Raw genomic sequence first — 13808 nt, 5'->3', positions numbered from 1 at the left:
AAATAACGGTCAGAGGGCCCTTTGTGCAGATCGGGGACCCCCCGGTCGATATGGACCTACGTGTCGGTCAGTTACCACCGTACCACGTAGTCCGCTCCGTGTCGGTATGGGCCTGAGGACCGACTTCCCAATCAGCTACAAAGCCGACATTAGTGATTGACACTAGTCGGGGGCATTGTATCTGTCGGGGGCCCACAGCGCCTAACAGAGGGTCCTGTGCTCGCAAGGGCCCCGAGCCGACCAAGGGAGCTTGATGAGGCCCGAAGAGGGGCCCGGGCGGCCCACCAGGACCGACTATGAAAGGCCCGGTTGGAGGGCATAAGGGCCCAAAGGACTGGCTGTAGGTCAAATCAAGCATCGCGGCCCGAATGGTCGTGACCTGAAATATTAGTCCGAGGTCCTCTTGCACCGTTTCAGGAACCCCTGAGACATTGAGGGTGTCTAAGTCGGTCAGAGACCACGAACACCGAACAGTCTGCTCCATGGCCGTCTGAGCCTTTGAGACCCATATCCCAAGCAGGAACAAGGCCGGGGTCCGGATTTGTAATGTTCGGGGCCCATGACACAAGGCGGGGCTCTTGTGACGGTTGGGGGTCACAGTGCCGAGCAGGAGTCCTGTGGCGGTAGGAAGCCCGAGTTGGAACGGCGTTTGAGGGGGCCCGAAGATGGGATCGAAGGGTCTCTCGAGACCAAAGATCAAGGGTCTGATGGGATGGCTGAAGGGTCCGAACGGCTGGCTGTAGGTCACATTAAGATTCAACCGAGAGAGAAGATTTGCTCAACAGGGGACGGGGACAGGAGCCCAAATGGCAGAGGGTCTCTTGCGTCGGTCGGGGCTCTCTGACATTTGATGGAAACATAAGAACTTAAAATGAGTGCTAACATTGGGATAATGTAAGAGTCGTATGCCAGTCAGTGCCACAATACTGAACATTGCGATCCTCCAGCTGTTTTCTCAGCATGAGCCCGTTGAGCCCAACTGGAGTCTTTGTGCCAATTATTTGACCACTTGCGGCGAGCAGGGATGTTGTTGCGTTAATGACGGTGCTGCTTCGATCCGGGATCAACTGCGCGGATCAGAAGACCCCCGTGTCAGGGAGCGGATCAGTGAGATATTATGCACCCCTTTAAGGGCCTCCGGATCGGCCAGGGAATGCCGCCCCGTGACGCCATAATAACGACGGAAAACCATACCGCTGGGATAAAATGGCCCTTCAGCTCTTGACCGGGAACCACAAAGTGCCCCATAGTGTTGTACTCAAGCGGGCCTCTTTACCGGAAATGAGGGGTCTCACTAGTGCTGCATGAGTGGATCGAAATGAGTTCAAAATGCTCAAGGTCATCCCATGTTTGTCTGAGAGCATTTATTATTATGCAGAATCGACTAAGGAAACAGGTGCCTTCAAAAGGGTTGAGCCTGCGCGCCGGGTGCCAACATATTTAATGTGTAGGTAATATGTAAATAGCATATCGTATCTAAGAAAACACGCCCTCAATAACAAATGGGCCACACATGTGGCGTCTTTTTTGGGGATGGGGGCCTTTTACGCTCAGGGCGTCTTTTCTCAACCTTGTGCCCCCCCCCCCTTGCCAAGGCTCTGGCTATGCCCCTGGGCGGCAGGTGATATGGTGACCAACAGCTCCGTTCCTTGGTGTTCAACGGCGTCTGTCGCTTGGTGTCCAACAATGTCTGCTACGCCACGGCCTACAGCGATGGTCGAGTCATGGTGTAACCCCGGGCGTATAGAGCGGTCAAGCGACGAGGAATACGGCATGTGAGTTCCTGTTTGCAAATGTTTTGTTGCTCGGTGTTGTAAAATCAACAAATAGCAGCAAAACGGATATATTTAACAGTCTCGTCCTTCTAGGATTACCGAGATCGCATCACGATTTTGGTATTGTGGTCATATGACGGCAATGCCTGCAGGAATGTCGGCACGGTCTGTTTTAGTTGTGTTCTGTTTGGACCGTTGCATTTGGTCGACAAACCAGTTTTTGTGTCTCTTGCTAATCCCCTGCCTGTGTCAAACAGAACTGGTCAAATTATGTAAAACCATGACAAAGAAAATTGACGGATAGCTTTTACGGCAAGCAACTGACCACCGTCGCCAAGCGCATGCCGACCCCCAATTCCCTCACTAACATCCAATTGAAAGCCTTGAAGCGTGCAGCTAGCATGAACGGACCCCCATCCGCACCCTCTTCCCCCCCCCCCCCCCCTCGGCGCCGCTCCGTCGGCGCTGGGCGCGGCGGGAGCGACTCGTGACGTCACGGCCGGCTCTCACGGGCCCGAAGCGGGAGAGGACGCTACAAATACGCCGGCGCTGCCTGGCGGGCCGCACAGCCGGGTGGGACGTGAGCGCGGCGGGCATCGGTGGGGGCGTCAATCAGCGCGTGCCAAGATCGGCGGGGCGTCTGTCAGCGCGTGCCAAGATCGGCAGGGGTGCCAGTCACCGTGCCCAGATCGGCAGGGGCGTCAGTCAGCGCGTGCCAAGATCGGCGGGGCGTCTGTCAGCGAGTGCCAGCGGAACCACCATGAGGCTGGTGGTGGCGAGTCTGCTGTTGGGCGCCGCGCACCTCGGTATGTATTGTGTCCACCATGGGAGAAACTGGCCTGACGGGCTGGGCATGTGCACGTGTGACAGGTTGTGGTGCGTCGGCTTCTACCTGTACATAAACCCGTTGTAATTAGTGGTTGAAGCTTCAAGAAGGACCATTTTGCTTCCCATGTGGTTCCAAGGATATTTATAATGCTCATTCTTGGATAAGTGAATTTAAGTTTATAACTTGCACAACAGGAGTATGAGCGCAGTTATGTGCTGTAGGTACAGTGATGTAGATAAAAACACTACTAATGCGGATGTCTTGAAATATTTTCACTTTGACGGCTCGGGATTACGTTGATCCAATGGCGCATACTATTCAGCAAAGTCTATATATCACAATATCTGGTTTTCGCTACTAGAATAAAAGGCTACACGGACGTGACATCATCATGGGACTACAGTCTGGTAACCCGCAGTATGGTTTTTGGTTGATAATACGAAAAGGTTTGTAGATACTGGTAACCTGATTAAAAACGGAGGTTTCCTCAATGGACTGGGTGGCAATCTCTTCTACATCTCTATTTTAATACCATGTGTATAGATGTTGTGCATTTTGCATTTCAAACTTTCTGAAGACAAATCAATTCTAGGATCTGCTTCCAAAAATACATCCTACTAAATCACGTTTTCTTTCCGTAGCACCCGCGACATACTCGTCGTAGTTGACGCGCAGGAATATTTCTTTGCAGTGTTTTTTAGTGAAATGAATATTTACACATAAATAAATAAATGGGGTATGTTAGATTTAAAATAAGTTTGCAAATGGGATACAATTGCCCATTTATCTTTGTACTGCAGTACTTATATGGAGTAAAAGGTGAAAATAAGGTGATGTGAGGAGCGCAGGTGCTAAGAATTTCGCTGTTGCTGTGCTATAACGTTCATAAACGTCGGTTAACTTGTACATCCATAATGTCCGATAGGTTAGGTGAAAAAGGTGCGCAGGGAGTAGTACCCTGATTGCCCGTTTATATCCTCAAGACTACTTCTGAAAGGAGACATGGGCCACGACTCTGACTAACAGAAATTGCAAAACTTGCCAGAAATCGTCCCATTTTACAGGAAAGTCTCCTATCTTGAACTGAAATGGCGTGCGCTGCACTTACGCTCCCTAGGTTTGCCACTCACTAACCCCATTAGGGCAGGGCAACCGCACATCTTCTCTGGCAACGCCCCTCTTAAGGTTACGGGATGTGCATTCCAACTTTTCAATGCACGTCCTAGGGTGTTACGAGCTTGTCTGGCCCGACGTTTCTCGTCCACCCCTCTTGTGGTTGTCGTTGTATGTTGTACTCCTTTACACAGACTGTTTTTAATTACTCCCGGTTAGAGTACTTCGGAATAAATCGCTGGTGAATGGGTTACCCACCTCTCTGCCGGAGGCAGGCTGGAAACGGATTTAAGTAATGATTTTGTAGCTCTGGTGCAAGCCCACGTCGTTTCCCAGCAGAAAATGGTTCATTGAATATGCTAGCCCGAAAAAATCCTGCCTATGGAAAAATTCATGCTTAAACCAGCCCGCAAAAACAGCGTTTTCACGCCGCCGTAGCGTTGGTGACATGATTTAGTCCCATGATGACGTCACAGCGTCGTTTACTCAGAATGCAGTAATACGGGTGTTGACCGCAGTTGCGTCCTGGACAAGCGCTCTGCTTTCTTTAACAGAACATGACATCTGCAGATCTAGTACTTCGCAGTTTTAAGGCTTCGCAGCATATTCTGGATGGCTTTTGAGTTCCACCAGGTGCTCGTAAAAGCTGGGCGGCTATGGGCAGGGGCATAGATGAGGATCACCCGAAAAGAGTGATAAATAAATTGCAAATATATTATTTCTAAATTCAATATCCTGCGTACATCCACCGAGCTCTCTGTTAAACTCACATGGCGAGGGCGTTGGCGATTAGTCTTCATTCTCCAGTCATACATCTGTGACGCCACAGCCCAAAATTGTCACGCCGTCACCCGACCAATGGCCGCCACTCTGTCACCTATCGGTGCTGCTATCGACCGGATGCTGCCGTCAGGCGACCAATGGCCGCCACCCTACGACCTACCGGTGCTACCATTGACTGGGTATCCTGTGACCTATCAGTGCTGCTGCCATACGCCTTGCGTCCGCCGTCGTCTGTGGTCCAAATACTTGTCAGTTGGCCGCCCTGCTGCCATGGCCCATGCGTTATAGGCTGCCTGTATCAACCGCCCCCGACTCACGGCCGCAAACCTGACCTGCCCCCCCCCCCCCCCCGACTCACAGCCGCAAACCTGACCTGACACCTGCGACTCACGGCCACAAGCCTGACCTGACGCCCCCGGCTCACAGCCGCAAACCTGACCTGACCTGCGGTGTGCGAGCTGCTCTTCAGTCCCCCATTTGCGAGAGAGTTGCGCCCTACGGCCATCCGCTTCGAGAAGGCGATGTGCGCAGACCGATGCTCCGGTGAACAGAGGCTGTCGGCCTCAGCGGTAATATGGCCGCGGGGACCATCGGTTTCAGAGGCTGCCCGTCACTTGCTGATCCTCGGGGCACGAATACCAGCCGTCATCCGCTGATTGCCATCCGCTGAGCCGCCATCCGTTGATGTCATCGCTCATTACGAGTCACCAGAGACGGACCCGGCGCCGGGAGATCGCTCACGAGTCGGAAACGATTCCGCCCGATAATCCGGCCGTCCAGTCACGAGCTGTTGAGAGAACATTCCGACCTTCCATGCTTCCATCCGTGAGAGACTAGGTCAGCCTCTCGCCTGACGTCTGTGAGGTCCCATTTCCCACTCGCCTGGCGTCTGAGAGGCCCCACCACTCGCACGCCTGACGTCTGAGAGGTCCCACCGCCCACTCGCCTGACGTCTGAGAGGTCCCACCGCCCGCTCGCCTGACGTCTGAGAGATCCCGCTGCCCTCTCGCCTGACGTCTGAGAGGTCCCATCGCTTGCTTGTCTTATGTCTGAGAGGTCCCACCGCTTGCTCGCCTGACGTCTGAGAGGTCTTACTGCCCGCTCGCCTGACGTTTGAAAGGTCCCACCACCCGCTTGTCTGACGTTTGACGTTGTACTGCGGCTGGCGCCCCGCACCCGGCTCCGCTGTACTCCACTGTACTGCGTACCTCAAGAACAATTTTCTGATTGTCTGTCTGGCATTGTGTCCCTGAAAAGAAAATAGAACCCCATTATCCGGCTTAGTTACCGATGTTATTCGGAATAAAACCAAACGTGTCTGGTATCGGTCCTTCGTGTTTCTTTGCGTCATGCATAGCGTATGAGACTGCCCCATATAATGGGTACAGGGGTTGTTCAAACCTCTTCACAGTACTGCACCGATCAAAAATATATCACTTTCATGGCACAGTTTTCAGCACTATTCTGAACAAAGCCGGGCGACTGTGCCTTCAGCGTTCTCTTTGTGCCGTTCGCGCAGGGCATTTTTAAATTCCTGATGCGGCTGCAGATGCAGGCTAGCGGCAGCCGAAGGTCGTGGCGTGGAAGGATGCACCGCAGGCAGTCGCCTGACCAGGACGCGATGGGTACAAGGACTCGGCTCACACGAGGATGTGCCGGAGTGACGAATGGGATGACATAAGCAACGCTGACGTACACCTGCCGAGCACTGGGAGTGTTCACGGCCTTCACGGACTCGCCGGTGACCGCGGCCACGTCTGATTTTTGTTGGAATGTGGCATTGGGTTACGGATTTTTGGTAGTAAATCTGCATCCAAGACCTTTGCGAGATGCCCTCGGGTAGATATGCCGCGAAAGCTGCAGTTCTCGGAGGCTGAGCCATTCGGGAACAGGGTACTGGGCCTGAACTCACGTATCCTGCGTCTAACTTTCCTGTGGCAACCTCGTGTCCCTTGCGCCTGAACCGTGCTCTCTGTGTCTGACCCCCGTAACCCCTGCCCCTGACCTCGTGTCCCCCCGCGTCTGACCTCGTGCCCCCTGCATCTGACCTCGTGTCCTCCCGTGTGTGATCTCGACCCCCTGCATCTGACCTCGTGACCAGCTGTGTGTGATCCCGTGTCCCTACGTCTGACCCCGTGTCCGCCTGCCGCGCAGGTGCTGGACAGCGGTTCGGAGGTCCAGACCAGGCGCAGCGTGACCCGTGCAAGGAGAGAACTGGTCTGGCGCCGCACAAGGACTACTGCGACCGCTACTTCGAGTGCAGCGGCGGCCAGTCGTACGAGGTAGACTGCCCGAACGGTCTGGTCTTCACCGGCAAGAACGCCTTGCTCGACAACTGCGACTACCCGAACGAGAACCCGTACTCGTGCGAAGACAAGCAGCTGGCTAGTAAGCTCTGCAGCCCAAGTGTGAATGGGCGAGGTCACGTGGCTTTTCCGTGACCGGTTGGGGTTTAACTGTGTTTTTGTCGCTGACTATATCGGTGCGATCAGTGCTGTCCCTTGAGCTGTTGCACGTGCTATTGTGCTACGCTGTAGTGGCTATTTACGGCGCGTCATTTTCATACTAGAACCCCAGACAGTGGGTGTAATGGCAGGAAGACTGTCAGCATTTCCAATGTTTCTTTCATGAACTCCATGGACCGCGCTCACTGAAACACATCCGCGATTACGCAGCCACACTGCTTTAATTTAGGACACCTGTCATAATTGTGCGCTTTCTTTTCACCACAGGTGATGATGAAATAGCTTTTCGGTAGACTTGGAAACCAGGGTCGGTTGGGAACACGCACACACGCACTAGTTCCGTTGTAACTTAAAGCATCTTGCTGAAGCCTGTGCTGCATGTCTGTGCAGCTTGAACCTTGTTCGCATTTCTGCTAAAATAATTACGGCAGGATGTTCCACTTCAGTTGCCGCACTCGTCGAGCACACCTTCCGCTCCAACGACACGAGATCTCACTGGGCCTTGTCACTCACTCTCTGTCCACCAGATCCGCCCATCGCCACGGAGCACTGCGACTGGCTGTACGGCATCTTTGGTCACGAGACCTCCTGCACGAGGTACTGGACGTGCTGGAACGGCACTGCCGTCGAGCAGTTCTGCAACGGCGGTCTGCTCTACAACGAGCAGACGCACTCCTGCGACTGGCCGCAGTTTGTCTCCGACTGCCAGAAACACCGTGAGTAGACAGCAGTGGGATGGTAAACACCGTGAGTAGACAGCAGTGGGATGGTAAACACCATGAGTAGACAGCAGCGGGATGGTAAACACCGTGATTAGACAGCAGCGGGATGATAAACGCCGTGAGTAGACATAACTGAGAGGATAAACACCGTGAGCAAACAGCAGTGGGATGGTGAACACCGTGAGTAGACAGCAGTGGGATGGTAAACGCCGTGAGTAGACAGCAGCGGGATGGTAAACACCGTGAGTAGACAGCAGCGGGATGATAAACGCCGTGAGTAGACATAACTGAGAGGATAACTGAGAGGATAACACCGTGAGCAAACAGCAGTGGGATGGTGAACACCGTGAGTAGACAGCAGTGGGATGGTAAACACCGTGAGTAGACAGCAGTGGGATGGTGAACACCGTGAGTAGACAGCAGCGGGATGATAATCACTGTGAGTAGGTAGCAGTGCGATGAACGAAGGTAGAGTAGCGTGGCCGAAATATGGTAATTTGTAAGGCACTGCAAGTGGTTATTCTGATTTAGTAATGTTAAAATGTTCGTCATTTAAGTGATAAAGCTTATGAGGCCATACAACCAGTCTGCATTATTGAATATTGTGTGTTATGCAAGCCGGCACACCCATACCACTACACCAGGATCGGAAACGTGCTAAGGAAGGCCCTGAAGGATTGTGTACGAACGATAAAGACGGCAAACACGGTGAAGGAAAATATAAATGGCGCACGCAACTAAGTAGGCAAATGCCTGTTAAAAATCATGTGAACGTTATCGCCTCCCCCCTTGAAATTTTGTCTGTATTTTGCTCCTAAGGAAAATGACTATGGGAGTAGCAAAGATCTTTGTTCATAAGTAACAGCCAATGGCTCGCCGACTTCCAAGTGATTACACGTCCCAATGCCGGGAGGGTCATGACTGGGTTGTGATTCCGAGACATGTCGTTACTTGAAGGCTCATTTGCTTCATAACGCAGCATTTGCACGCGTTGCTGATGGCAAAACTATCTTGCAAAACGCGTTGCAATGAGTGGGTCTACACTAAGGTAACTAAAAATATGCGTAATATCATCCGAATTAATTGCAGCCTAAAGATGTGCCAGGATTCCAAACCAGAAGCTGGGTGTGGCTTCTTCAGTAAAGCGGCGCTATGGTGAACTTTTGACGTTCCGTTGACGTTTTGTCCACAGAAATGGCACTAACGAGCTACCATTTTCCTATCAACCGATCAGGACACTTTGCGCTTGAGATGTAACCGACCTTTTTGGCCGTTATCATTTTCCAACATTATACCTTTTAAAATTATGTGGAACTCTTGTCCTAGGAATATCACCCTTCAATTCACCAGTTACATTGGCTCGGAGACGGGATCGAGCCATCATGGACACATCACATGGAAACACTGACGTTTCAAGTAGAGCTCGTAGTCAGGAGCAATAAAGCTAAGACGAAAATCGTGCCCTGTGCTCAACACCCCGTTCACGCCACGCCCTGCTGACGGCAGCGTCGTTGTTGCAGCGCTGTGCGTGGAGGACGCCAATGGCAACGTGCCACTCGGCAAGTCGTGTGAGCGCTACTGGAGCTGCCAGGGCGGCTACCCGCGGCTCATGCGCTGTCCGGCCACGCTCGTGTTCGACCGCCGCTCCCGCCGCTGCGTCAACCCCCCCACCGCCGACTGTGACGTGCCGGCCACCGAGCCGCCGCCGCTCGGGGAGCCGGCGTCCCAGCGGCGCCGGCAGCCGTCCGGACGCCGGCCGGCGCTGCCCCTGCTGGCGCTGGACGCCGACCCGCCCCAGCTGGCCGACCTGGGGGCGCTGGGGCCGGAGCGGCGCGCCCGGGCCGGCCCGCCGCCGCCAGCGGCCGAGCCCCTCAACTGAGCGGCGCGCGCCGGGCGCGTCATCGGGACGGCTGCCGCACCTCTGGCCTCTCAGTCATCGGGACGGCTGCCGCGCCTCTGGTCTCTCAGTCTCAGTTTGTCAGTTAGTCAGTCCGGTCTCTTCTGGTCATGAAGCGTGACGAGCGACTGGGCTTCGTTACGAGCCCCATCCTACCAGAGGCCAGGGGTCAGCAGCTGAAGGTCAGCGGTCAGCAGCTAGAGGTCAGCAGTCAGCAGCTAGAGGTCAGCGGTCAGCAGCTAGAGATCAGAGTTCAGAGGCCAGCAGTCATCAGCTAGAGGTCAAAGGTCGGAGTGGGCGGTCACCGGACCTTCCTCTACCCGCCGCACTGCTCCATCGGACCGGCACATTCCTCTGTGAACATGTCGACACTGGCCTGTTTATTGAACAGGTTCCCTGCACATATTGAACGTTCCCGAACCCTCGACGCATGCCGCACGCAGAGGCGATGTTGTTCGCGCAACGATCACGTGGTGGTTAACGAACGTTGTCATAGTGTTATGAATATGTTATGTCGGCGTCATCAGTCATTTGTTTTGTTGTGTTAATTGTACAGTGAGTATGGGCGCCACGTTCAATATATATTGCGGGCATCAGCCGTGTGCTGACTGAGATCTTGCCAGAGAGGCTGGACACAGACATATTGATGTCTAAAAAAATTAATGCAACAATGCACTCATACGCTTTTCGACAGTGCAGCACAATGCGCGACAATGCGACAACATTTTTCAACGACGCATCGATCGTCGTGTGTGCATTCGAGTTTATTTAAGAGAGACAGATTGCTGAGCGTGCCACCTGATTGTTATCTAGTTGAGACATCACAGCAGAATTCAGTCATCTTAACCCAGCACTGACCCGGCTCCTCAGCGGCACTGCACTGACTCGAGGGGTTAGATTCGACCCCCCCCCCCCCCCAATATTCAATTTTAAGTGTGCAGTAAGGTCACAGGTAAAGGCCAAGTAATGAAAATGCAACTTTGAAATATCTGACCGCTCCCATAAGGCATTTGATTTCGGAGCATATCTCATGGTGTAAAATAATGGTGCTCTGATCCCACGTGCTACGAAGGAGGGCATCAATCTTACGAGTGTCGTACGAATCATAGAGCCACGGCCACGCGCTGTGCAAATGAGAGCCGAAGCCTTGGTCTTTATTTCTATTTTGGTCAATTTATTTTCGTCATATTTGAATCATCTAAACGCAGGCCTACCGACAGCGTAACCTGATACCTTGACCTCGCCGCCAGTCCCGTGGTCGTCTTTTTTGGTGTGAGCCTGGTAAACGGCTTCCGCCACCCCGTAAACGCGCCGTTGCGGTGGACCTGGGCCGCGCCGCCCGCCGCCGCGGACTCGGGCCTACCTGGGCACGGGTAACATGCGCTGGGATACATTTCAAGCCATAACTCAGTCATTATCGCAGATAATTGCCTTAAACTTGGTGCGAACATCCTTCATAGTTGCATCTAGTGAAAACTTTTCGCGTCTGCACAATTTTGAGTCTGAAACCAAGGGATGTTAAGCGTGCGTTTTATAAATATATTTGTTATTTGACACGAAATATTTCAGGGTGTAAGATTGAAACGGCACAACGACAAGGCATATCAATGATGGAGTACCTGGCCCACGTTCACCGTTTACATGTGTAAAATATGCTATATCGTCGGCGTCTGTGTCAATTTGTTTGCGGCCACGCGCTTTTGTAAACAAATTGGCAAACATGACGTCACCCACGCTCGATGTGTCATAGCCTCGTGGTGATATTCTGACGCAAGGTCCGGAGTTGCTTATTTAACAGCTGCGGAGAATTTTGTAGCGATATCTTAAGGCGTTGTTGAATTATCACGAATATTGGATAAGGGACATATTTGACCCCGGCCAATGTCGGACTAAGAGTAGCCTTGCCATTACCACCCATAACAAGTGTCTGGAAAATAAAAGCGCCTCATTGCCAGATATTTGTGTTGTTTTCTTATTGGAGGAAAACCGCTGTTGTCTTGAAATACACAAGACGGCTACTTTTGGACAAGTTAATGATGAGTGATAATTTTTACATGTGCACCCGCATATTGGCGACAAGCGGACTCCGCCCATTCTGCCGTCTCGTGCGTTTCTGAAAGTTTCCCTGAGAAAATGTTTTCCACGATAGTGGCTGCAGGATCCTATCCCATTCCTAGCTTTCACGGTTTCTGTGTAAAATTCGAAATGCACACTAGCTTTAAAAGCTGCGTGCCATGCTTGCAATTGTAAGCGTCGTAAAGCCCCAGTGATGCACACACATGCTTACAACAGTCTTTTGAGCATATGACTGGTTGGAACAGCGCCTGAGTTCCGATCGTGTGCCAACAACAGGCTTAGTGCAAAAATGCATGCTAAAACCTAGCCCTCTTTTCGAGATGTGGCAGTGTAAATAATGGCCCAACCAATCTACGTCTTCTTTTAAACCATGATTATGTGCAAGCGTGTAGTCACATTTATGTCAACCTGATGAATAGAAAATGTGTTTTATCGATCATGCAGTGTGATGCTATGATGGAGAACAAGCAGTAAAGCGTATATGACCTACGTTAATTTGCTCGAGTTGAGATGCTTTTAATAGCCTCTTGTGTGCAAGGCTTCATGTGTGTTCCGTGAACCCGCTACCCTAAATGATGTCGGCCAGAACCCCTTTCCTAGCTGTCAAACGTCATTCCCAGGTTGTCCCCGATGACGTCACAGGTAAGTACGTCACAACGGTTCTGACGTTTACTTTTCAGCTGTACTCTCTTACAAGGGCAGCAGCTCGCACGTGGCGTGACCACCTGTGACGTCATCTGTGTCAGGACCGATCTGACATCATCGTCAGATAGGTCCTCCGCGAATGAAAAACTGGCTCAGTTGAACGGGACAATGTTGACTCCAGGCTTTAGGCGAACGCGACTGTGGGTTGACCCTGGTTGGCCGGCTGGTAGCTGACAGTTCCGCGCCCGTTCAGTAAACGATGTGCGCTTGGTGACTTGTACCTATTGCCGCCGGCTATCAGTTGAAATTTTTCCCTAAGCTACGCAGGGGTTACGCTCCTTGGCATCGCAAATAAATTAGATCGGCGCTGATAAAACATGAGTTTATTTTCAATGTAGTTATGTGTCTCCTTCTACTACCTGTTTTAATTGCATTGGTTTTGCTCTAGCTGCTCCGCAATTATCGTTCGCGTGGCCTTGATGTAAATAAACTAAGAGGGAAAGGCAGGATAATGGAGCATACTTGGAACAAGAGGCCCTCACGCGTAACGCAAGAGATGATTAGGGCACTCGATGATGCTCGCAATAATTCCAGCAACGCTTGGAGCATGCGGCAATTTATGGCATCTCCTCCTACGAAGCGATTGTACGTGATTATCGAGAATTGCATGAGCCGGTCGGCGGGACTGTCTGGCATTTAAACCCAGACCAGAAAAATTTAAGGCTATCACGCCATCCAGTGCACTGGCTTCCAGTTCAGCCCTCCAGCCTTGACGAATGTGCCACTTTTAAAGATAGTTTTAAGCCGTGACTTCGACGGGAGGCTCTGCAGCCGGTGTGTAAGCCAATGCCAAGAACATTTAAGATAACCTAGTCATCCGGCAGACTGCGGGAGGTTCCAACGGATATGCTACTATTACAGATGTCCGTTGGAACGTTAGAACAACGTTACTGCTACAGACTGCTTTAAGCCGTGATTTCGAGCGGCGTCTCCAGAGTCCGCGTGTCTTTTGTGGAGGTTACCGGGCCCGCCCGCGCGGCAGCTTTATAGTACCGATCGACTCCCTCAAGGCCGAACCTTGATGGAGCTCATCTTGACATTTCTTATCAATGTATGTTTTCATCAATCCCTCTTATAACGCAGATCTCCTCTGCATTTCTTCATGCCCATATCGATGGCAGTTTTCCTCGCGGTGGGCGCCGAGGTACAAATCTCTGGCCCTGTTATTTGTCCCAGGAGGAAGTCGCGCCGGGCATGCTGGCCCGGGGCAGCCCGTGGGGGGGGGGGGGGGGGGGCTGCTGCCGGGCGAGTGCATGTCCAGGCATCCGTGCGCCCAGGGGGCCACTGACGGGCGGCTTTCACCAGAGGCCGGTCAACAACAACCGGCGAGCAGCGCCGCCCCGACCAGCTGCGTGCCACGGTCCTGCTGAGCGATGGGTCTGCGGAGCCGACAGCACTGCGCACTGGGCCCGCGGCCCTGCCGTCGCCGAGACAGAAGTGAAG

General features: G+C 52.5%; 1 protein-coding gene across 1 annotated transcript; it reads left to right on the top strand.

The window, feature by feature from the left end:
- Nucleotides 1-2329: 2329 nt before the first annotated feature.
- Nucleotides 2330-9319, top strand: LOC119103693 (protein obstructor-E; the record flags this gene model as incomplete). The annotated part of the gene is given in 4 exon segments (XM_037227317.1): nucleotides 2330-2581; nucleotides 6655-6888; nucleotides 7493-7681; nucleotides 9208-9319. Coding segments are annotated over 4 exon segments (581 nt in total), but the record flags the coding sequence as incomplete, so codon positions are not given.
- Between the last annotated feature and the right edge of the window lie 4489 nt (nucleotides 9320-13808).

The sequence above is a fragment of the Pollicipes pollicipes genome, unplaced genomic scaffold (assembly GCF_011947565.3).
Source record: "Pollicipes pollicipes isolate AB1234 unplaced genomic scaffold, Ppol_2.1 Scaffold_5724;HRSCAF=6776_pilon_pilon_pilon, whole genome shotgun sequence".
Classification (NCBI taxonomy): Eukaryota; Metazoa; Arthropoda; class Thecostraca; order Pollicipedomorpha; family Pollicipedidae; genus Pollicipes; species Pollicipes pollicipes.
This window is presented reverse-complemented; position numbering and strand designations above follow the sequence as displayed.